Source organism: Lagopus muta, chromosome 10, assembly GCF_023343835.1.
Source record: "Lagopus muta isolate bLagMut1 chromosome 10, bLagMut1 primary, whole genome shotgun sequence".
In the NCBI taxonomy this organism is placed as follows: Eukaryota; Metazoa; Chordata; class Aves; order Galliformes; family Phasianidae; genus Lagopus; species Lagopus muta.
In genome coordinates this window covers 3,670,122-3,695,022 of record NC_064442.1, presented here as the reverse complement: position 1 = coordinate 3,695,022, position 24,901 = coordinate 3,670,122, and the positions used below count along the sequence as shown (strand labels likewise).

The window sequence follows — 24,901 nt, the reverse complement described above, 5'->3', positions numbered from 1 at the left end:
TCAGAATGCTTTTCTTGAAGGAGGGCAATTTGAAAAATGACAACTTGCTCTTCCAGGTGAAGGTAATGTTCTTCACTGCACAAGTGATTTTACAACTCACAGCAGGAATTAAGCTGCACCTCCAGCTTTGGAAATCCATTTAAGGCTCTGCCTCTGAGGGCAGAATAACCTCGTGAGCCCTTGATTTTTGCAACAGAAACAACAGAGAGTAAAAAGCTTTGCAGTGGATAACCAGAGCTACATCTGAGGAGCCAGAAGAAGCAGGATACTTAATTAAATCTTGGAAAACAAGAGCAGAGACCAGAAAGAAGAGGGCTAAAACTGCTTTGTCAAAACCCCTTTTTTGTTACCAGACATCGGAGTGCGTCGTGAAGACTCCATCCTTCAGTGATTCCGGGGACATCCAGCGGACAGGCAGCAAACCTTTCCCTCCTTTCCGGTAATAATCTGTCTCGTAGATATCTCTTGTCATACCAAAATCTAGAAGGCACAAGTTTTGTTAGTCTGCATGATGAAACAACTAACATTTCAGCTTACTACAAGCCACTGTCATCAGCAGATGACCACAGGTTGGTACAAACAATCTTCCACCTGTCAGCACAGCCTTTACCTGCCTGCCTAGGGCTGGCTGCCTTTTCTCCCAGCAAAACCAGCAGGCATTTTTACCACGGACATCAGCGGTCAGAGCTGGATCCAGATCAGCTCTGAATGATTTCAATAGATTATTAAGGAAAGTTCCACTGTTTATGTCCAAGCCTTGCAGTAAGTTATATCTTCTGACGTTCACATCCTTCACTAATCTGCTCAATAGTTCAGTGTTTTTCTTTTTAAAGAATGCAAATAACTCTCTTATTACTTATCCTGTTTAAAGAATGCAAATATTTATTACTTATCCTATTGCCTTTAATTAAAGAATCTCACATTTTGAGGGAAGTGCTTCTCTCACTTTTTCCTTTCTCCAAAGCAAGTTTTCAGTTCCTACATAACATTCTACCTCAAATTCCACAGAGGATTAAGCTATTCACCTATGACTAATGCAGACCACTGTTAAAGCCACACTCCCAGTTACACGTGTCATGCCCTTAGCTGGAAATACGTAAGCACTTGCAAGGCTTGGCCTAACACCATCTGACTGGCACTCACTCCTTCCAGTTTTTTCCATGCCATCAGCTTGATGCACACAGCCTGGCTGGGCCTTCTACGAGCCGACTCACATAAGCAACTTCACTTCCAAATATTAACAAAAATTTAGTAAATCACGTGTGATTCAACTGCTTAAATTAAATGCTATCTGCTGAAACAGAAGGGCTCGGACAAAATTCAGTTTATCATTTTTTGTCTTGGAAATGTGGAGTGAAGAGAGAAGTCCTCCAGCTTAATCACTTCTCACAGACATTATTACAAGTCCATGGCTTGAATGAGAGACCACTGATCTTTCTCATTCCTTACCTGCTAGAGCTGCTGATACCCCAGTGATCCTGACTAACAGCCCCATCTGTGCAGCCATTCCATCACTCCCACACACCAGGCTGATCTTACCCCCCGCAGAAAGGAAAATTCTTTTAAGACACAATGCAATGAGCTTAGGACAGCACAACACCAAGCTTCTCCTTTGAGATCTAAGCAGTCTGATCTGGCGTGTTCCAGCCAAGATGTTCCCAGACTGTGTCCGTATGAAGGGATTTTTAATACAGGCCCATGAACAAGAGCAGTGCAGCATATTTCATGAAATGCTTTTTGGGTAACCATGCACCATGTTAAAGGGAGGACAACACACCACCTTCAAATCACAGAACTGTAAAACATGCTGGGGTAGGAACACTGAAATGGAAAGGATTTGAGGCTGACTTCCTCAAACCTGCAGAAAATGTACATAATTCCCCAAAGATCTCATCTCCTAATTAACTGACTCAAAATGAAATCATATTTTCTTTCTCCCAAATGACAGGATTACTTACACAAATTATCAAAATAGCTGAGTTAAGCTCAAAGAAAAAGAATTAGTTTCCTAGAGCAGAAGGCTGTTACCATACATGCTATTTTAATATGCACAACTTAAAAACAGCCAAAAGCTCAAAAATCACTCTCTGGAGGGAAGTCTGAAAAAACTCATCTGACACTGTTTTGGAGGAATGGTGAAGGGGGAAAATAAGTGGTGTTCTAACAGCAGAGCAGAGGAAAAGCCATTCTGTTGTCTGGAAAGCAGCACTCCAGTTCACACTGGAAAGCATCCAGCTGAAATCAAGCCTTACATTCCACATCTAATTCAGATATGCTTTAAAATAATCCTAAAATTGTTTTTCTTGAATCAATAAACAGGAGATAGAATTATTTCTGCGCGTTAACAGAAGAGCAAATGACACACAGTGGTAACTGTGCCATACACCCAGATGTCTGCAGCATCTGCACCTCAAATCGCTGCCTCACCCGCTCCTTTTAAGCCCACATGCTATGTTACTTCCTCAATGGAACAACAGCAAGGAGAGGTATTCCAAGAGTTTCAAATCAACGCTGACTGCTCACACATCTTAAATCACAGCTAGCCTTCATATGAAACATAATTCATTCTGCAGAAACTAGAACCAAGCTCAACAAGATTTTAAAAACAGATTTAAAAAAAAAACAACTAAAACACCCTCTAAGATGTTGATTTTTCAGGATGATGCTTTTCATTCCTGTAAACATCAAAAAACACACCTCCAATTTTCACTGTGAAATCTTCTGCCACCATGCAGTTCCTTGCTGCAAGATCTCTGTGAACAAATTTGTTGGCGTTGAGGTAAGCCATCCCATCAGCAATCTCTCCTGCCATTTGAATCATCTTCTTCAGAGTTGGAGGTGCTTGGCCAGGATTACTCTGAGCAGGATTAAGAAGACAAAACATGTAAGGGGAAAAGAAAAAAAGAAAAAAACCTATTTCCATACTGAACTGCAACATACTTTCTTAAATGATGAGCACTGTAGCACCTGCTTAGAGGGAAAACTGGGCATAACAAACTGGTTTACAGACAGAACACCCAAACAGCTCTTTTTTAGTAGCCATTGGCCATGCTATTATAGGGAATACAAACAAGAAAGACTTTTAAGTACAGCAGTGTTGTTTGTTACACCTGAAGAGCTTAAATAGTTTATTCAGCCTGGACATTTTCTGCATCCAATTGCTTCAGCTATTTGATATGTTCAGTGTTCTCCATTCATACCACATGTATTCTCTGTTGCACATAACCATATACTCATATTCTGTTCCTTTAAATTACTCATGCCAGAAATTCTAGATTATTCCACCAATGGCAAAAGAAAACTGCTGGGTTCATTCTCTACAATGTCTACTATGTTTTCAACATTCAGTATCATTTTTCAGACCCTACATCATAAGGGGCAATTTTAGCTGTTAGACAGATGGCCTACATGTTGAAGTACATTTGTGTATTAGCAAGCACACTGATTTTTTAAATAGGCCTTATTTGTAATTATTTTCCAGCAGAGGCAACAGGCAGGATATAGAACACGAAACAATTATCCTAACGTGTATACTTCAACAAGCCAATCTTTTCAACGTCTTGACAAGAATTAGGTTAGACAAGAGATCTAATTCAAATGTGGAAAATCAGACTCAGTACCACAAGACAGAGCCTATTCCATACAGCACACTGGGCTATTTGCAGTAATTACCACATAAAAAAGAAGTGTTGCAGATCACACAGCAGCATGTTTTGTGCTTAGAGCTTAAGGACAAGGGCAAGAAAGGCTAACTGCCTGCTCCCTCTGACATGATGCCTTTTTGAGCAAAGAAATAAATAAACAAAATCCAACAAGTCGTGACTCACCTCTGTGTCTGGCCTCAATGATCTCAGATAACTTTTGAGGTCCCCACGTGTCATCAGCTCCATGATAACTAGGGTAGGCTGGCCCTGAGAAACAACACCTAGCAGGCGAACCTGGAAGAGGAAAAACAGTTCCAGATCCCACCAACTGAACTGCAGTAAGCATTTATTCATGTGATACGTAGCCCCAGACACCCACGAACCAGTGGGAAACGTCCGGAGGCAGATTTATTTTCTCTCTGACTCCTGCTGAACAGCAATATTCTAACGCTGCCGAGTTTAAGCTAAAATCCAAGCACCTCTTCACCCAGTGAGGACATGCCCCAAACACCCTCCCGCCCTCAAAGCACCACGGCCATATCAGCCCACCTGGTTACACGTTCATGACTTACCACATGGTGACAATTGAACTCCTTCATCACCGAGGCCTCATTTAAGAACTCTATCCTCTCACGCATGCTTGCAGACTCGTTGACTGTTTTGATGGCCACCCGGGTCTCCGGCTCATCCTTCACCACTCCTTTGGCTATTCCCTCATACACCATCCCAAAAGAGCCTTGCCCAAGCTCCCGGCACATGGTGATCTTCTCACGGGGCACCTCCCATTCGTCTGGAACGTACACTAAGCAGAGAGAGAACATGCCATCACGTTCTGTTTTCCTAAACACTGGGGTCACTTTATGATATCAGTTGTCTGAACAATTTTACCGTAAGCAACGCTGGGCATAATGCTGAGCCCCTGAATGATGCGTGCAAATATTCCACGGTCTCTCCCATACAGAGACAGGCAGATACTTCGCATACAAATACATCTTAAAAGGAATGCATAGATGGATGCAAAGGGACTGGCAGAATGGGACAAAAATAAGGAACACAATGTGCACAACCAGGGTCATTCAGCTCCTGCTGCTGCTCAAGAGCAGCCAGCACAGGACCTGCCAAGGAGTTTATCTACAGCCAAGCAGCAAACCTCTCTGCAACAAGTGAAGTACAGGAGAATAAGACAGACATACAAAAACCTATGTGTTTTTTGTTGTTTTGCTTTCTGTTCATTTGTTTCCTGTATGATTTTGAGGAATTTCATCGTGTTTTGCATCAGGTGAAATAAATTCAAGGTCCAGAATTATGTATACAAACAAGAAATTGAAACTAAACAATCCTAATGAACAATAAACCTTCATCTTCAACTGATCCTGAGATCAGTTTTAATTCTTGCTTTTTATTTGACACTGGACACCTTCACCATTGTCCTGATGGAAATTTTCTGCAGTCTTCCAAACCATCGGTGCAGTTACATTTTCTCAGGTGTGCTGCCAGTCATACAAGCCCAACATCCAGTCCTCTGGGTAACAAAGTTCTGAGCTAGCACCCAGCAGCACCCCCATACCTTCAGAAGATGCTTCTGACAGTGTAAGAATCTCATATTACACCATTCCCCTCAAGCTTCAATGGGCACATTACATGCTTTTGTTTCTTCACCGGAATAAAGGAAAGAGTTATTTATTCTACCAGTGGCAAACAACCTCATTTGGAAGCAACCAGAACTACTTTAAGCAAAACTTTCCAATTTAGTAGCTAAGCAAGAGGAAAGCCCATTAGCTGCCATTTCCAGCACCTTCTTCCATTTTTATTCTTACATTCAAAGAAACATTACCCATGTTACATATTCCACAGAATGTTGTCATTTGCATTAAGTACAAACCTGCTTGGTCAACGTGAAACTAGTTTGAAAAAGCTTTTTAGTCAAAGAGTAACTGACTTCTATACTCCAGATATTAAAGAGAAAAGAAAATGGAGATTACATTACAACGGCTGTGCTCATTCTAACACAGAATTGCCACACGTTATGACTGGCAAGTGGCAAGCCAAGCAAGTGGTGAGCTTGTTCCAATAGGTCAGAACGGGGCTCAAAAGGACAAATAGTGAAGACACAGAATTCATGAATTCTTCCTTCATTCTAGAAACAAAATTACTGCCTAAGTAGACAATGCTCTGAAAGGGAAACCCACCCAAGTTAATCTCAGCTTAAACTCCAGGAAAAACTTCAGAAACTCCCCAGTTTCAGTAGGCAGACAACATTCACGTGCAACTGCCTATGAATGAACCATGGGTGTGCAGATACAATGAAGAGAAAGAAGTTTTACCACATCCCTTTGCAAGGGTTTCATACCTTCTCAAGTCAGACACAAACAGAACATACAGAAGTGAGCAGAGAGGCTCAGGCCCACACTTACCATCTGAAGCACTGAAGTACTCAGGGTTCACAGATGCATAAAGTACTCCGTTGCCCAGTCTGTCACTGTTCCTGTTGAAATATTTTTCTTTTTTAATCTTTAAACTCAAGTAATTGCAGACTGCCTATTCTACAGCTTTTCCACTGTTTGCACAACCATGAAGTATTTACTGTACGTGGAGAGCTTTTCAGAGAAAGAAGACAAATCACATTCTTATTCTACTTCCCATAATCAATAGGAAAACAGCTCAGAACATTTTTCCCAGGAAACCTGCAGTCTTTTCTGGTGCTGATGTGGTACAGAGAAGTGTAAACACACAGTACTTTCAGCTGCTGGGCAAACTTCCTGTAAGAAAGGCAGCTGTGCACTGATACACCCAGGAGACTTGTGGCTTTAACATCACCTGCTTTTTACTGTGAGACGTAAGTGATCAAGCAAAGAACAAGGCTTTTTTTAGTTGGGTTTCTTCTATTCAACTACTTTATAAATTGCTTCTATTATTTTATTTTACTGGTGTGATTTTCAGAATAAGACATTTAGTGAGAGTTGTATGAGTTCTTGCAGGGGGCAAGTGGTACAAATAAAATTATTAATCAGACTGCAGAAAACCAAAGAAAACATTTTTGTGTGCTAGAACAACAACTTAAAGAAGGATGAGGTATCAATTACTCCACTCCAGAGAGGACATGGGAAGGCCAAGCAGGTGCCTCACATCACTTGAGGCAAAACCCTTTCTGTAGTGCAAAGCCTTTTCTGTGGTGCTTGGGAACTGAGATTACAGTGTGCACATAAAGGGATGAGAGCTGGAGATAATGAGATACTCAGTGAGCATAATTTAAAAGTAGGTATAACAAAAAAGCTCCACACTTAAAAAGTGGCAAGGGAGGACATTTGCACTGACTTCTGCTAAGTTCTCATTATGTATTTCAATTAAATAAATAATTATAAAAAAAAACCCTAGTTATTTAAGTACAACACTAAGGAAAACAAATCAATTGAATGTTCTGTCCAGCATACAAATATTATTATGTGTATAGACTTCAGAATTTGCAAGAAATCAGATTAACCTGACTTGAACTAAGTTTATAGAGCAACCTGCATTTCAAAGCATCTGATTATAAAGGTTCAACACAGCTGCCATCACTGGGTATCTTCCTGACAACCCTTCCTCTTCCCCTTCAAACATGATACTGTAATAAAAAGCCCTTTTGCATCCCAAGCAGCAGGCAGATACTGGCAGTAACTCTACACCACCTCCTTCTACACACCAACAAGGCTGAATCCACTTGAGCTTCTCAAGTACTCTGAAAGCTATTTCACTTTTTATTTTCTAACTTGCTCCACAGACACAGATTTGAAAATAAGCATTCCCCTCCTGCAATTTAGCTTCAACCACAAATATAACTCACCTCTTCTTGTTAAAGACATACAGCATTATCAGCAAACCCCCAATGATGAGCAGGAAAGCAATGGGGAGCACAATTATCAAATGGAGGAAATTGTCATAGTTTGCTGCTGCAACCAACAAGAAAACAATTGTATTAAGGTTTCTATAAAATCTCCATTAACAAAGAAACATTCAAAACCCACTCAAGTATATTTCCATACACGGGAGAAATCAAAGTACTCATTTTCTTGTCTGATGTGGAAAAATGTACTCAGAAACACTCCCTGACTGCAGATGAGTGGAACAAGAGAACAGAGATTGAGAAGCATTAACTTTGTACAGAACAGCGTCTGTCTGGAGTTTGGTTTCACATGTTATGCTTGAAGACTTACATTCCTCAGTGAACAATACGCGGTTGTTCACTTGTATATTAACCTTTCTTTTCCACCACCTTTTGTTCACCTTGCAATTGCTCATACTTCAGAAGATATTCACGTTGGCTTGGAGTTTAATTCTCTGTGGATACAACTGCTTGGAGAAGGTCTCCATGTACCCTGTGCAGAGCTATTCTTCCAAAACCTAAATTGCTACCATTCTCAGGAGCAGTATCCCATTTCATTAGCACCATCTTTATCACAACGTGCCTAAGATCAATTCTAAAGTATAAAAAATCATACTGATATTTAAATAAAATCTGCCAGGTCAAATCTTAACAGATCACTGGTTCTTAAATCACTTTGTAATTCAAAGTAGGTGTGCAGATTATCACAGTTTCTGCACAATTTAACTCCAGCATTTAACTCCTAACATTACACAGGGCTGTGAGGTGGGCATCAGAGAGAGCCACAGTAGTAAACTCTATGCACCCATCACCTGGCTGCACCTCATATATGTGCAATGCATGCAACAAAAGGACCACACCTCCAATACACCTGTTGCTTATATACAACTGTCAGAAAGTAGAACAAAGAGGAATTTCCAAAACACATCAACAGGTAAGAGTATTCAGTTATGTAAGTAAACCTTAGGAATTTTCAAAAAGTCAAGTCCCCAGATGGACACAGCCAAGCAATACTGGTCTTACATTTGGGTTGTACATAGAAAGAGACTGGCTCTGTCCAAGATCCATTTCCAGCCAATGATGTGGCCTGAACTCTAGCAGAATAGTTTCCGGGGTTCAGATGAGTCAGCTTCGCCCCTCCAAGCTTCTTGTATTCCTGTCTCGAAACACATTCTCGTTTCTCCTGAAAGGAAAAAGCAATTTGCAGTTCATGTTAAAATCTTCATACTCTTCACTCTGGAGAAGAGGGTAGAGCTGCAACATAAGCTCATCTGTACAACTAAATACCCCGCCTGATTAGCCTTCATTCCAACAGCTTAAAGAGATGTGGAATCCAAAACCTGACAAAATAAGACAAAGGAATGAGACACTGCTTGTTGCTGAGTGTTTGAAATCACCATCTCCATCACTGGTCTGTAGCAGCACTCAGAAAGAAGAAAGTTAAAAAAGATTCCATTCTGTATCTCAGTTGGGACTAAGACTGTTCAATTATTAAGGACTCGGTAATCCAGAGATCTCTGAAAGAAAGCAGCTACCATAAACACCACATAAAAATTACTTTTGTTAAGAATACACAAAACAGGTCTATTCTGAATATTACATTTTCGGTGAAAGTCACAAAGATAATTTTTGCAGTGCTACCAGATCTCCAAGCTTTTTATTACAGCCTGCAAATGATTAAAACCAAACCATTAAACTATTAATTTTTACAGACTGAATGTATCTAAACGTTGTATCCCCCCCACCCTTACTCAGTTTTGAGGTATATTTAGTATTTTAAAGCATAATAAAAGTCGTAACTTGGAAGCCCTTTCAGATTCTCATTCCCAAACTGCAGGTAACCCCCGTGGGCAACAAGACTAATAGGGAACTCCAAATTAATGTGGATGGCAGACTGGCTGCTAAGTCACTGTCTGTGGCATCAAGTGCTGTGTGAGCCTTAGCAAACTCAAGTGTGACAATGTTAGCTTTTAGTTACACAGGCTCTTCACGTAGCACTATGTCTTTTGCAGCATAAAAGTCAAAGCAGGGAAAATATTCCACAGTTGTACTTAAACCTAGATTTTCTGAGGCTGAAAAAAACAGGCTGAAAAATGCTACCTTGGTTAGACAGTGTGATGTGACAAGATAAAAGTATAAACTAGAGTAACAAGCAGTAAATATTCACAGAGAAGCGTCAGATCCTCACCTCTCCATGCTGCCCATACTTGATTTCATACATTAGTATCAGCCCATTTGGATTTGTAGGCTCTAACCACTTCAGGTAGACGGTATTTTCCTCTTTTGCTTCCCATGCTACTGTTCCTGGAATGTTATCTGCTCCCTCTGTAAAATATTTACAATGAATGTGAGAAGAATACCTACTGCTAAAACAGGAACTTAGGCAACAGTTGATGGTGGGGGACAAAAATAGAAGTTCATACTATTCTTTAGGTCACAAAGAGTTGAAGGAAGTACTATCTGAAGATCCAGAGAATGAAATGCATTGGCCAGGGTCTGGCTGGATAGATTAGCATTGCATGAACTGCTGATTGTCAGAAGTGAGGGTGTACATATAGCTTCATCAGATGTCAGTGCTTTTTTACTAAGTGTGCTATATTTGCATGACATGGAGCTGCTTATCAGCGTTTGGTTCTTCATTCCAAGCCTTTCACTATATCAAAGCCATGCAGACACAGCTAGTCCCACCAAATGGCTGCAAACAACAACTGCTAGAAAGACAGCAGAATCTGCCCCACTGCCATCCCTTCTCCGTAGGTAATCTCAGGAAACCACTCAGTCTAAAAGATGGTCTCATCAGCAATTCAGCAGTTGTGTTTATCCCCAGTCATTTTCATTCTTGGTCATTTTATGATGTTTATTCAAATTGTAACAGAAGTATGAAGACAGTTTCAGTCTTATAAGGTACAGAATAAAGTAAAATAACTTAGCTTTTAATTTTCAAAACCATACACTAAATATCTGGGAATACTTATGTCCCTTTTCTGGATCTTACATATTTCCTTACTTCCTTGAAATAAGTATTACTTTCCCTGACACAGATGAACCCAAATTATGAGGGAAACAAAGCAAAATTACTACCACTGCATCAAATATTCCCAGACATCTGCTGGAGTCAGAAGCTCTTTGCTGGATGCATGTGAGCTTACACTAAAACCATCTCTATTCTTCTCAGAAGTACAATATGGATAATTCCCAGGCATGAGTAGAGCATTCAGTGTTTCTTATTTGAAGTATTCTAGATGCCCACAACTGGGCACAAAGCATCTCAGTGCTCCTCCTGTTTCCAGGCTGGACAAATGCTTGGTCATTCTGTGACAGAGAAACATTTGGCACGCATTTCCACCAGCAGCACTAACATCTGTAAACAGTTCAGCATGAACACAGCAAAACTGAACACAAGCAGAGAAACATTCCCTTGTCTCTATTCAGCATGCAGGGAACTGAAGAATAAAACCTTTTAATCCATCACGTCTGCGGCTCTCATCTACAAAGCTGGGAAACCATTTCTCTCACAATCATCTAGGTACTGGAGGCAGGGCTGCCCTTCTCCAGATCAGAGACAGGCTCAATACAGATGACTCAGTACACAGGAGAGAGCAGACGAGACAATTAAACTACTGCAAGAAACTTTCATACAATTCCAATTTATCTCCTTGCGTTCAATTTTTATTTCATGCTCCCAACACTTCTCTATGTGTTTTCAAAGATTTGTCCCCCCTGAGACTCAGCTCTTGCCAGAAAAAAAGAACACAACAAAACCTTGATGCTTATGAGAGCATACCTGAAGGCATGGTTCTTGCAAAGACAAAGTTGGAAGCGCTGCAACCGAGTGTGTCAGCTTCGTGGTTGCAGCTGTGAATATCAATGCGGTAAAGAGTAAAAGGCTGGAGATGGGAGATCACAGTTCTCTCCTTGCCATCCACTTTGGTCTCAAAGAACGGGTATTCCACCTCACTCTCCTCTGCGTCAGAAACATTGGTGAAATGATCTGCCCCAGTTGTGTTCCTGTTTCGAGTGGCCAAAGTGGCGTTTGCAATTCGGAACACATCCCTCCGCTTCCGATCAGGTCTGTGGAGCAAATACAGGAAAAAGGCCTCGTTAGAGAAAATTCACTTTTCCTCTAGGTTTAGGAAAACTGGTGAAGAAACACAGTAAAATAGGTAAGTGCTATTAAGAAGAAAAGCTAAATAAAGAATACTGCAAGGCAAGCAAACAGCTCTCTCTTTAGCTGAACCTGCAGTGCATCAGTACATCCTATTGCTCTCTTTTGGTTGGAAATCCATCTCTGAAGCTGAAAGCAAGCCTCATGATACATGTGCAAACTTATGACCACCCTGGTGCTGGCATGATAAACTAAATAGCAAAGACAGTTATTCTGTTATTTAAAAAGCAAACTGGATTTGTATTTAACGACAACAATGTTGAAGCTTAAAATAAAAATCAAGATGGCAAAGGCTTAAAAGGTTAGGGAAAAAACATTCTGAAGTTTGCTCAAGTAGCAAAGCTAACTCTCAGTGGGCTTAACTCGTTGGTCTTTTCAGTTGCAATGGAACTGCAGAACTTTGAATGCACCGGACTGAAAAAAGAAACCTTGGATGGCAGCTGAAAGCCATGAAAGTCAATCACCATCACTGCGTGGTCATTTGTGCACCTCTGTTTCTCTTACCTGCTGTAAAGGAACAATCTTCCTAAATGAGAAAATGCAGCACTAATTTTGTGTACAGCAAAGAGTTCAACTTTGCTTTGCATCTATATGAGATTTGTGCACTGAATTAAAAACGTGAGGATTTACAGCAATGCTACTACTTTCTCAGGTCTAAGGAATAACTATAATGGCCAAGCAGCGGCATGACAAACATCAGTATAAAAATACCCTACAAATGTTTTGCTGGTATGAGCTAACCAACACACAACTGCTAAATAAAAGACATGTCACTTGATCATGTGTCAAATCCTTGCCTGTTTTGCCCATAAGCACTAACAATGTAGGCAGGAGAGTTTCTCCACCTCCCACTTTCCTCCTCGCTGAAGTCACCTGCACTGCTCACACACAGACAGCAGTGCACCAGGGCAATTAATTGGCCTGCATCCTGCCCCACCTGCCACCCTTTAGCACCTGGTCAGTGCAATGGACCTCAGTAACAAAGGTGAAGTCTACCACATTTCTACCAGAGTAAGCTGCAGATCAGGTGCCTAATGTCTTCCCCAGGCACACAATGGGAAGAAGCTGATGCAACAGAAGAAATTAATTCACTACCTGACGAAATTCAGAACATTCAGTCACACAGCAGCATGTTGCAGAGTAAGCCAAAAAGAGCCTGACTTGATTTTGAAATCTGACTGTGGATGCACTCATTTTTTTAGGAGTTGCCTATGAAATTTTCCAAAATCCTTTTCCTATGTCTTGAGGAATCGTTCTGACACTCTCAGCTGCCATGTAAACCACAGCACAGAAATAAAGACAAGAAAGAAGCTTAAGTTACCAATAAATTGCTTTAAAAAACATACAAGCCAATGTAATTTCTTGTCGGTGGGATGTGTATTTCACAGGAGATGTAAGCATTTGCTTCTCCTCTACAGTGATATTCATGAAGTTACTAAATCCTATTTAGCTTGCTTTGGAAGAGTACCCATTGACTCTTTAATTCAGTGGGAAGAAAAAACTTTTCAAGTCCTACAAACACATGGAATGACCTCCACCAACCACCTGCACAAATTCTGCGATAAAAGCAGTAAAAATACAAAGCTTGTTTCCAGTCAACAAAAGCACAAATTAAAGTATGAACCCAGAAAGCATGCCTTAATCCACCACCTTTATGGGATACAAGATATTTCACTCTTCAGTGGTATCTGAAAAAAAGTACAGTCCTAACTGGTCTTTGGGAAGAAACAAAGAGAAAGCAACACTAAATTTGGTGGTAAAAACTACAGTCATATAATGGAGAGAAAAAGACCTACAGGAAAACAAAGGAAAATGAGATTAAAATATCAAGAGATTGGACACTACTGCTTTGCTGTCAAGCAGTTTCCTGCTCCAGTGAAAGGCACAGATAAAGACAGAGGAAAAACCCAAGAAAACAAGGAAAAGGCAGAAGATAAAAACATGAAAATTTATCTATTCTGTTAAAGGAAGGGAGAAAAATAGGACTTCATAAAAATGAAATCAAATTGACATTGGTAAAAAAAACAAAAGCCATTTAAAATGCATGCTAATGTTCATAGTTAATGCAAGTTAATGTTCATAGAATCATAGAATGGCCTGGGTTGCAAAGGACCACAATGATCATCTACTTCCAACCCCCTGCTACATGCAGGGTAGCCAACCAGCAGACCAGGCTGCCCAGAGCCACATCCAGCCTGGCCTTGAATGCCTCCAGGGATGGGGCATCCACAGCCTCCTTGGGCAACCTGTTCAGTGCCTCACCACCCTCTGGGTGAAAAACTTCCTCCTAACATCTAACCTAAGTCTCAGTTTAAAACCATTCCCCCTTGTCCTATCATTATCCACCCTCGTAAACAGCTGTTCCCCTCCTGTTTATATGCTCCCTTCAAGTACTGGAAGGCCACAATGAGGTCTCCCTGGACTTCTTATACTCTATGACAACTTTGCAATTACTTCTGAGATACCTTCTATTACAAACAGCATGCATCTCATCCTGCTCATTACAGAACTAAGGAACCTCATGAATAACTTTTCATCCTGTGGTCATGAGCATCTGTTCAAGACTGACCGGAGTCCTAACGTTTGAAATCTACTTCATGACTCCAATAACCACACTCATCCAAGAACTGCACACAATATTAGATCAACAGACTTCGAGCAAACTTAAAACCACGCAGCTGAATATTTTAATGCAGTATTACATGCTGCATTTCTTTCACAATATCCTGGAGACAGGTAGAACACTGGAAACAAATACCACTATTGAGGTTTACATTAACACACTGAATAACTTCTCCCTTTGGAAAAAAAAAAAACCAAAACCATGGACATCAGCAGGTAACAAGCTGCTTAGATTTGTCCCACAGAGATATTTTACTAGCTCATAATCTCTAATTTCCCTAACATAACATCTAAAGTTGCTTAGCTATGCAGCTATTTCTGAACATTATACTTTATCTACCCTTGCTATTACAAAACACACCCTTATGGCAGTAAGTTAAGCAAAAGGGGAAACAGTCAAGCTTTCAGGAAATTCTTTGTGAACTGACTGTCAGAGTTGAAAGTTCTGAGTTTTTCCTTTTGTTTTGGGAAATGCAAGCAAATTGGCAAGAAAAACAACACATTTTAGACGACCGGACTTTACTGAAATAAAAATAATCTTTTGTAAATGCTGCTTTGATAGATTTTCAGGTAGTTTATAACTTAAAAATGCCTTTCAAAACTCCTTCCTATTTCATAAAATCCAAAATAAGCTCACATTTGTACCATCTCACATTGCACAGGGGGACCTGGGCAGTCATGGTGGCTGCTACCTTACCTTCATCAGCAACAAAACACTGCATAAATTCACCCACAAACACTAAACGTGAACCAGCCAAAGCTCAGGCACAGTATTTAGCACCTCCAAAGAAAGACAGTACTTATTTCCTCATTTTTTCAGACAAAGCTAAGAAGAGCTGCAAATACTGTCCCAAAACCAAACAGGCCAATCTAAAACTGCCTTGAAATAAAAGTTCCAAAAAAAAAGAGAAAAAATTATACTGGAGAGTAATATAACCCAGTTTCAATGAGCAACACTTCAGAGTACTCAAACACAGAGCTTGAACATAAACTTAACCTGTCAACAGTGACAATGGATAGCATGCATGATTGAAAACTGATTCCTTACAGAAACTGTAACATGTTAAACAGCTGCATACCGTGTGCTAGGCTCCAGGGTCCAATTACCCAAAGACCAGCTTACATAAAAGATAAATAAGAAACTCAAGGATCAAAATCATCAATTCATTCAGTAGTATCTATTCCAGGGTGTAGCAAAAATTACCATTCCGTGTGGTGTGGAAGCAGTAATGTTTATAACAGAAATAGAAGAGTGGGTACGTTAAATACTTCTATGCAGGATAGACCCAGGAAACCAGTATGGCTACTATAATAAGAGCAGTGAGAAAGCAAGACCAGTTTCATTTCTGCAAGGTGAATGTGTCTGCAAATTTCAAAGCCAAATAAATCTTCAGATTGGGAACACAAGCACTTAAATGGCTATTTAAAGATTACATTTGAAATCCTTCATTTGCCACGTGTTGCTCATCTCTGAAACTCTCAGAGACAAAGAGCTGCTCAGGTGACTCTTGACTCTGAAAATAAGCCATCACTGAAGTCTTTGAACAATACAGGTAAGAACTCTCACTACTAGCTAAAATTGAGAGAGTGGGTTGAAAACCTGCAACTAAGAGAAACCGCAAAGTAAAAAGACTGCAGACTGTCTCACATATACTGAGAAACAACACTGACACATTTTAGGTATTACCTACATATTCTTTCTCATTCAGGAAGCCTGAGCTCTAGGAAATATCTTTTAAAAAAATGCAATGAGCTGAAGACCATTACCTGGGGACAAAGATGGAGTTGTGAAGGAAGTTCTCAAAGACTTTCCGGTACTCTGCTTCCTCCTTCTCAGCTTGTTTTTCTGCCTCTGTCTTGGGACAAGCACAACAAGGTCCTTTTTCTCCCCCACAGCCCTCTGGCTTGGTGGGTTCAGTAGCTTCTTCTGTATCAATGGTCCCATCAGCATATCTTCGAATTGGGACTTTATCTTAAAAGAAAAAAAGGCAGCTTATTGCTTTTCTCTCTGTGTTATAAACACGTTAACTATTCACATTTACACATTCCTGTATACTTGTAGTTATTCACAAAAGTACTGTGAAGCATGGCACAAGCTTTAGACCTTGTAATCTACCCTGACAGGTAAGAGTTACTGGCATTTCAAAACTATGCTCAGTTAGCCTACCTTTGGAGCAATAATTGTGTCTGTAAAGGTAACTGTCCTGAGGTTGCTGCTGCCATCGTACAATATAATATGAGAGGTTGCCATTGGGAAGAGAGGGAGGATTCCATTTGACAATCAGCTGTGAAGAGGAGTTGGATGCTGAAATAACATCCAAGGGAATAGATGGCACTGGCAGGGAAAAAGAAAATGAAGGCATTTTAAACCCAGCACATACTACAGTGTATTTGGATGCTTTTGAAGTAAATCCCAGATAATAAGCATACCTAAAGTCTTATCAACTCTTCACCAAGAGACGAGGATCTTACCTGCAGCATTGGTTCGTATATACACAATTTCACTTTTTGCTCCATGAATGTGATGGTTTTCCATCATTGTGAGGGTAACAGCCTTGACATAAATCGCGTACTGAGTCCAAGGTTTTAATCCCTGCAGTAAAATTCCAGGGTCATTCTCCTTGTTCGGTGGCAGGTCAACATCGACCATATTCCAGCTATTGGAGCCGCACGCATCCTGTCCATCATACTCTGTCACATTTTTGAACGGCCTGAAACATTGGGGGAAAAAAAGTGCAAGATATTTATTTTCTCCTAAAAACTATCACACACTTATGCAAGTACCTTACTTCAATTTGTCTCACCTTAGCCTTGCACCTAACACCATTCTGAACCTCCCCTTCACCCCACCCCCCCAACTGCTTACAGAGTTACTAATGTATTCATTTGTATTTTGACTACTTTAAATCTGAGCTCTTACAAAGATATGCAAAGGTAAATAGATCTCTGAAGAAATTATGCTCCCTCCAGTAACTGCTTCCTACTTCAAGAGATACTAATGCAGAAAATTAATGAGGTTGAGAAACCTAAATAACTTCAAATACTGAGTAAGACAAGTCATCGAGGTGGCAGGTAAAACTCCTGATACGTGACGTCCTCTTGGAGCTATGATTACAGAATATCTCAGCAGAAACAACAGTACAACTTAGCTCCAAATTAGTGCCCTGAGAATACTGAAGCCATCCAACTCATTTTCCCAAATTTGAAACCACCCAACGGATTTGGAATCCATTTATAGTCTTCAGGCAATATAATCCTCATTTTAAAGGGTTTTTTTACTCAACCAAGTATAGAAAGCAAATGAAGGCAGGATGTGAGAATGAATTACGTAAACTGAATGAAATATGTAAACTGTGAAGTAGGAACTACCTGAAGGAGTTTTGCTGACTATCTTGTCTCAGTAAAATGACAGTCGGAAGAAAACTGCCTACTATCCCTTGACTGTCTCCATTAGTCTCTGAAGATATCTACTCACGCTTCTTTGTAGTAAACAGTGAAGCTAATGAGATCTCTGTAATCTGGAGGGCGATACCGTTCCCACGTCAGCTTAATCCGATTCTTCAATGTTGTGTTGGAAACAAAACGCAGAATGTGGCTTTCACCTGCAACACAGAAAGACATCACAGGGCTGAGTCATCACTGTACTGCCTGATTGTTTAGCTTAACAGTTATTGCTTTTGCTAATGTACCAGTTTTTGCTAATTAGTCTTTCCTGCAATGCCTATGATAGCACAATATGCAGGCAGCCTTTGTTTCCTTATACCGTAGTATTTCATCGTACCATATTTCGAGTGCTTAGGGGTAAGCACTGGCCTGGCCTTGGCAATCACTGCAGTGTATACTGAAGCTACTTGTTCTTTAGGGTTTTTATTTTTTGAAGCGCATTTCCTTTTAGTGCACCACCAGAAGCTCTTAAAAACTACTTCAGCCTTTCCCTGAATGAGAAATCGAAGTCCTGTTTATTCACAGGATGGGTTTAATAGCACTAAATTCACCATCCAATTGCAATGCAAAGGCAGAGATGTAAGTGGCCTCCATATTCTCACTTTCTGAGACAGTTTTAGGCAATTACAACTCGTTTTTCAGAAGAATAAACAAGATAGAAAGGAGAAAGAAGTTTATATTCCTAGTCATTACAGGCTGGACCAAAACCTCCAAAACTCAGATCATATACTGCACAACCATTTGATGGCAGCAGCTTCCAGCTCCTCTTCTGAACAGAGCTGGATGGAAGTTGTCAGCTTTGAAATGAGTGGCTTCCCACTACCAAGTCAGAGTTTTCCAATCCAAAATAAAATAGCATTTTAAAAACTTAATACTTGGATGAAGAAACTGAGTTGTAAGCATCAACTGTGTGGCAGTTTCTAATGTTTCATACAAGTCTCCAAAAATAAAGGGGGTTTCACCCTCATGTACACTGGCACTGTTGGTGCTATCTTTTCAAAGGCAGTTTAGCTTTTGTTGATTCTTTTCCCCTTTTCAGAGTCAGAAAGCTTTCTGTAACGTTTTGTGTTTTTTTTAAACAGGCAGAGGCTGGCACTTGCCTCAGTGGTAGTAAGGACTGACTGTGTGTCTGTAACTCCTCCAGGACTGCAAGCCTTTGCTTTATTGAATGTGCAAAGAATGGAGTGTACTTACAACAAGGATCTATGCCATCTGCATTTATGCATCGTGCCTAAAGAGACATTCAGCAGAGTACGTGCCCTAGTTTTGTGAATACCATCCTGAACAAGGGGACTTGACTTATACACAGGATACGTTTTAATTTACTCAGCTCCAAGAGCACCACAAACAGACCAAAGAAAAATGCACCATCAGTTCTAAGAGTCTGAGTGCGAGGTCAAAACTGTAAGCATTCTGTCTTCTTAATTCCTACAAGAGAGATTGCTTGTAAATGTGTTGGTTACACCTGGAGACCTTATGTGAACTCCACAAAGCCTACACAGGACTTTCCAATAACTTTGACATCAAGAACATTGCAGAATCCAAAATTAAATACAGACACTGAAGTTTAAGCACACTGTAGGACACTAAAAATAGTTTGCAAATCAAAAGCAATCTGAAAAATAAAGCACAAAAAAATGGAGTGTGCAACAAGCTCTTCTAGTAACAAAATGCAATATTTGGCAGGAGCTGAAAAGAATCTCAGAAGTAGCACAAAAGGTATTTTAGAGTCTGTGAAATTGTTATGTAGGCAGCTTCCTTAATAACAAAAAGAGTATATACATCTCAGAGAGAAAAATACCAATAATTATGTAAATCTGCAAAGGAAACAGAGCAACTGCTCTTCATTGGCCATACCAAAACCCAAGATTTTACCAACTCTGTTCCTGTTGATATAGGATGCTGTTGTTACAAAAAAGTATTCTGAAGGCAGGTTTCTTTATCAGTTTTTATAGATAATGCAGTGACTATGTAACCACAGTTTTCCACCAATACAAACAGACTTTCAGCTACATTTGCACAAAACAATCAAGCAGAATGACTGAAAGCCTAGCATAGTTTCTAACCTCTACATGTTGTAACAGTCAATAACAAGGCCATGTGGTGAATGGCTTTTTATTTTGTTTTGAAACTTACAAGAGGCTCTCTCCCCATTGTTCCTCGGATTTATATCTCCTTTGCTCTGTCGCCCTTTGGTTCCTGAAACTTCCTCCATACGGTAGATCTCAGAAACGCACAACTTAGGATTAAACGCAAAGTACATTTTCCCCTCCTTGATCGTCAAATTGTGATGGTTCCAGTCCCACAGCTGCTGCAGATTGTGGTTATCAAGCACATAAAAAGAATAATTCCTAGAAGAAAGTTTTTGAAGGAAAACATCAGTTTTAATTCATCACCAATTCCCATGAAGAACATCTTCATATACGCAAACTTTAAAATTCTGTACTTCCTCTCATTAATTTAAATCGGTATTCAGCAGAGTAAATGATTTTCTTCTCTCCCATGGAGCACGTTTTTCTGACTGCTCACTTTGGTCAGAGGGCAGGCAAATGACTAACAGAGGACCCCAAGGCTGACACCACATTGTGTAAAGCCTGCTCCAACATATGTTTTAATCATGGATGAATATGCAAGCTGCTGGAAGGAATACAAATTCATGTCCTCTGGACGGCAGATCTCTACAATAGATTTTCCTTTTTGTGCCAGATAGGAAGTAATGACCTTGTATACCTTATGGGAAGGAAAGCAAGCTGCAGTTCTGACAATAAATAAAATGGTGAACACAGCTGTCTTGCTTATGTTTACAAAAGCAACTGCAAGAGTTTGCATAGTGAAGCTTCCTTGCCTCTGTGTCTTAGTTTACCTTTTGGCCCAGTAGAGGCTTCCTGCGCTGTGCCAAGTACAGTTGTGCCTATACATCAAAACTGACAGAGAAGAGTTGCACGGACTGCACAGCACAGGACCCACACTTCAAAGTGCAGAGCTAATAACACAGGCTGTGGCAGCATGTGCTGAGCCCATTCCCGAAGCACAGCAGGGGAAAAACATGAGCATCCTTTATTTCCACAGACATTAGATGCAAAGTTGTTTCTGTAAATCCTATCACACAGTAAGAAGAAATTCCTGGTGCCACTCAATTGTGCTGAACTGAAAAAAACAGGTGCAGCCAAAGCAAGACAACAGGCTGCACACCAGCAGCAAGACAACACCTGCAAAAACACATTTTGGGATGACAGAGACAGGAATGCACAATTAGGAAATGAGTTAAAGGTTTGCTGATGGATTTAAATCAAAAGAACCTATTCTGTCAGTATTTATTACGTTATTTTTGGGACGTCCTACCAACAGAAGTTGGTAGACATCAACATGTAATCGATTATCAGCATGATAAATTCCTGCAACCTGTGCATGTCATTTTACCTCGGTAAGCTCCCATCAGCACAGTTAAAGTTACAAATCCTACGCATCCTTTCAACTGCAGTCAGAGTTAGCCAGAATAACATGGCAGACAAACCACTCTGCTCACAAGAAGCTGGCACACTAGAGACTCATTTATGGTTTTCTTTCCACTGTTTCAACTAAAATTTAGCATTCATTCCTCCCTCACCCAACCTGCAGTGAGAATGCACTCTGGTTGCAGCCTGCACAGAACACAGCTGCAGTTTCTCATGACACACCAAAATGCTCAGAGTATTTTGAGAGCGATGTGAAAGAGAAGGGCTCTGTCCTATTTCCAAGTGCCCCCTAAATATCCAGGGCTTGGGCACTAAGAAAAGTGATACACTGGAACCATTGCAGTAGGATGCTGAGAAGAATGCGCTCTGGTGACTAACAGTTGAAAAGGGAGTACATACTTGCATGTCAAATGCTTCTTGCCAGGAGAAAACAGTGGTGTTACCCTGCATGTGAGATTCAACAGATACCACTGGAAAGTGTGTTTATTTGTTACAGATGACTAAAATCCCTGCAGCTCCTTGTGCACTGCTCAGAAGATGACACTTCACTATAATTAGCTGTGTGATTAAGCAACGGCAACTAAGCTTTTCAGCAAAGACCCAAAAAGCTGGACTCAGATTTAATGCAATAAACAGGTGTGGCTCTATGGGTACAGAAACCATCTTAAATATTTAATAACAGCCTACCTGTCTCCTGCTCACAACTGTGGCAATAATGCTTCAGACACAAGAGATAATTCTTGTACTGAAGCATGACAAATAACTTGCATTTCAAGAGTCGAATAAACGGGGCAAATCAAGTACACATGGGTGCTTTACACAACTGCACGCTGACTGGGACAGTCTGGGATTTCTATGGATTGTGCTTCTAGAGGCATCCACATAAGTTTGAGCAGCAGTCTGAGGCGAGGCAAACAAGTCCAAAGGGATCCTATATACACTGTGACTATAAATTAGTGGAAGTTATTCTGGCACCACACAAAGTGCCAAGGAAACCAAATCTGGAATGCTAAACCCGGATCCAGGCACAGGAGAGGTGCAGTGCTGCACGGCTCAGAAAGTGGAGCAGCGGGCAATGGGAGGGCACTTAGGGCTTGGGTTGTAAATAATGATTATATCAGACACTGACTCCAACAGCTGTGGAAAAAATAGAGATTTCAAGCAAGATAGCATGGAAAGAATAGAAGATTCGGTGTAGGAAAACAAAGCACTGCTACTCAAACCCTTGAGAGACTATCAGTGTAAATGACTGGAGACCATGACTTGAAGGACAGGCTGAACCTCTGAACAGGAGCTGGAGGCACATCTGGTGCCAGGCTGTGCCATAAAGAGCCTCAAGTCAACCTGCATAACCCACACGCCCACAGGAGAGCATTCCCACAAGGTGACGCAAACCCCAACTGCAGAGCACCCAGAGCTACTTAATTATTGACTGCATTCATCAGAAACCTGTTTCACACTGTATCTGCACACAGTGCTGCATCTATCCACATGCACACAGCATAAAGCAATGATGCAGAACACTACACCTACAGCGAGAGGAGATACTGGTAAAGAAGAGTTCTACATAACAAGCTTTCAATCACCTTTTATCCCCATTCACAGCATATATGACACCAAAAGCTCTGGGAAGAAAGTAATGACCAGATAAGTTTGCTGCTGAAGGGGTTAACACAATGTGTAAAGAAGTGACTTGCACCAAAATGGGAACAAGAACTGGTAAAGGACTGTGAATGGCTGCAATGGATATGCTGGCTACAGAAGACCAGACTAGTGGCAGACAGAGTCTGCCTGTAAGACAGTGACCTGTAAGTGACCTGTAAGACACACAGAAAAGCTGTTCATCTCTCAGTGCTACAATGAAGAGAAAAAGAAATCCCGCTAGGCCAGCTGGAACATCAACCAATATGAGAGCAAAAAGGAAAATGCTTACTGCTTTACACATACAAAACATCAGCTAAGAAGCTGCCTATTAACTTGGCATGCATTCCACACCTATGTGGCCCTGATCACTGAAGAGAACCTGATGGTAACAAAGCCAAATATGTACACAACAACGTGACAGGGAGCAGTTGTGCCCTGGCCATCGTCTTCTCACTTCTCCTTAAGGCCACAAATTACTTGTGTTCCAGGTACCCAACACTTGAAGAAGTGCTGCCCAAGTGCCACTCACTCACGCGGCAGAAATGAGCACACAGCACTCAGCAGAGGACAGGATGGTCAGGCAGAACCAGCACCAGACTATGAATGAAAATCCTGCAGGGAACACAGAGACCCTTCCAGCGCATCTCCAGTTCAGTTTCCCTATACACAGAGGGGGATTTTTTTTTGTTATGGGAATGCATTCCCTACTGATGTGGTGTTCAAGAGAGGTAATGAACATCCTGAAAACAACTGCAGAAATTAAATTCCCTATAATCTTCCCACGTTCTGTAACAAACAAGGCAGGCAACAGCGACTGAGTAAGGAAGAAATACTGAAGTACTGTTTTGCTACTCCTGTTCAATAAAAAAAAAAAACAACAGTGCAACAGGGTCAGTCATGTAATGAACAACTCCCATAATGGTTCTTAATTTAACCTCCTTCTCACCCCTGAAGGCAGCACTCCCATAAACTACTGTCTGAGTACAACGGTACTTCCCTCCAGGACTGCCCCGCTCCCTGATGTTCACAGCTCTGCCAAAGTCCTACTTCAAGCTCACTTCTTCCTTGCCAGGTGTCTACTTTCATCTAAATATTTTTGGAAATGTTATTTAGATTGTGGCAATGCCTAAATTACGCTAGGCATTCTCCAGGCAAAGCGCCCCTGACATCAGTATGCAAATGGAGCCACTTCCTAACTTCCCTCAGCCCTATTTTCCTCTTCAAAGCTGCACCATTTCCTTTTCTAGTTGGGAATCAGATTTTAAAGCCTGTCATTCCTCTTCATATCAGCTCTGCTGGTAAGCTCTGCTTACCGACATCCAAGGTAACAGCAATATATACTACTTAAACCTCAAAGCTGAACTCAAATTTAAGGAGTGCAAGAGAGGGAGAAGAGAGGTAGGAGAAAAGACAAACAGATAACTGGAGTATCTGTTAGAGCACAGAGCATCATGCGTGGCTGAATGTGCTCAGAGTGACAAGCCTCTAGGATTTGCAATTAGAAACAAGCTTTTCCATAGAACAAACAATCTTACTGAAAAAAAACCTGTGTTTTGCAAGTGCAAGATGAAGAGCTGCCCTTTAACTTGCTCTGTCAGATGATGGAATTTGAAGAATTTAAGGCTGACCAAAGACTAGTCTGACAGAAGCAGGGAAGTTGAGAAGAATCTCTCATGCTGTAACTTTATCCTGTCAGGGCAGATAAACCAGGCATAAGCAACCTTTCCCATGACCTTCCCACTACCTTTTCCTATACAATTATAAAATTCTTTGTTTAATAATTCTCTCATTACTGACAGAGACTTAACTTTTCCCACAGAATATTGGTTTAAACTTGAACTGAAACTTGATTCAGGGAGAGAAGGAGAAACACAGCTTGCTGAAGGAACATCAACAAACCTGAGCACTGCAAGTTCTGTGGAGGTTGAAAGCTTTTGTTTCTGCTACCTATGCCATCATAGAGAAACAGGAGCTGCATACAACTGTAACTGCGGAGCAGCAAAAGTATCACACATCGTATATGCATTACAGAAACAGAATAACCCACAGCAACCATTTCTGGGGG

General features: G+C 40.8%; 1 protein-coding gene across 2 annotated transcripts in view; it reads right to left on the bottom strand.

Moving 5' to 3' along the window:
* Positions 1 to 24,901, bottom strand: part of IGF1R (insulin like growth factor 1 receptor) — a 153,123-nt gene that overhangs the window by 17,081 nt on the left and 111,141 nt on the right. Inside the window, exons 6-19 of one of the 2 annotated variants that reach the window (XM_048956591.1) lie at positions 19,874 to 20,088; positions 17,769 to 17,895; positions 16,766 to 17,004; positions 16,461 to 16,628; positions 16,061 to 16,265; positions 11,291 to 11,577; positions 9,695 to 9,831; positions 8,530 to 8,689; positions 7,468 to 7,573; positions 6,059 to 6,129; positions 4,217 to 4,446; positions 3,828 to 3,938; positions 2,698 to 2,857; positions 351 to 480 (exon numbers count right to left, since the gene is read on the bottom strand). In XM_048956591.1, coding sequence (XP_048812548.1) covers positions 351 to 480; positions 2,698 to 2,857; positions 3,828 to 3,938; positions 4,217 to 4,446; positions 6,059 to 6,129; positions 7,468 to 7,573; positions 8,530 to 8,689; positions 9,695 to 9,831; positions 11,291 to 11,577; positions 16,061 to 16,265; positions 16,461 to 16,628; positions 16,766 to 17,004; positions 17,769 to 17,895; positions 19,874 to 20,088 — 2,346 coding nt within the window. The remainder of the gene's footprint in view (positions 1 to 350; positions 481 to 2,697; positions 2,858 to 3,827; positions 3,939 to 4,216; positions 4,447 to 6,058; positions 6,130 to 7,467; positions 7,574 to 8,529; positions 8,690 to 9,694; positions 9,832 to 11,290; positions 11,578 to 16,060; positions 16,266 to 16,460; positions 16,629 to 16,765; positions 17,005 to 17,768; positions 17,896 to 19,873; positions 20,089 to 24,901) is intronic. The other variant, XM_048956592.1, reaches the window with a different exon arrangement.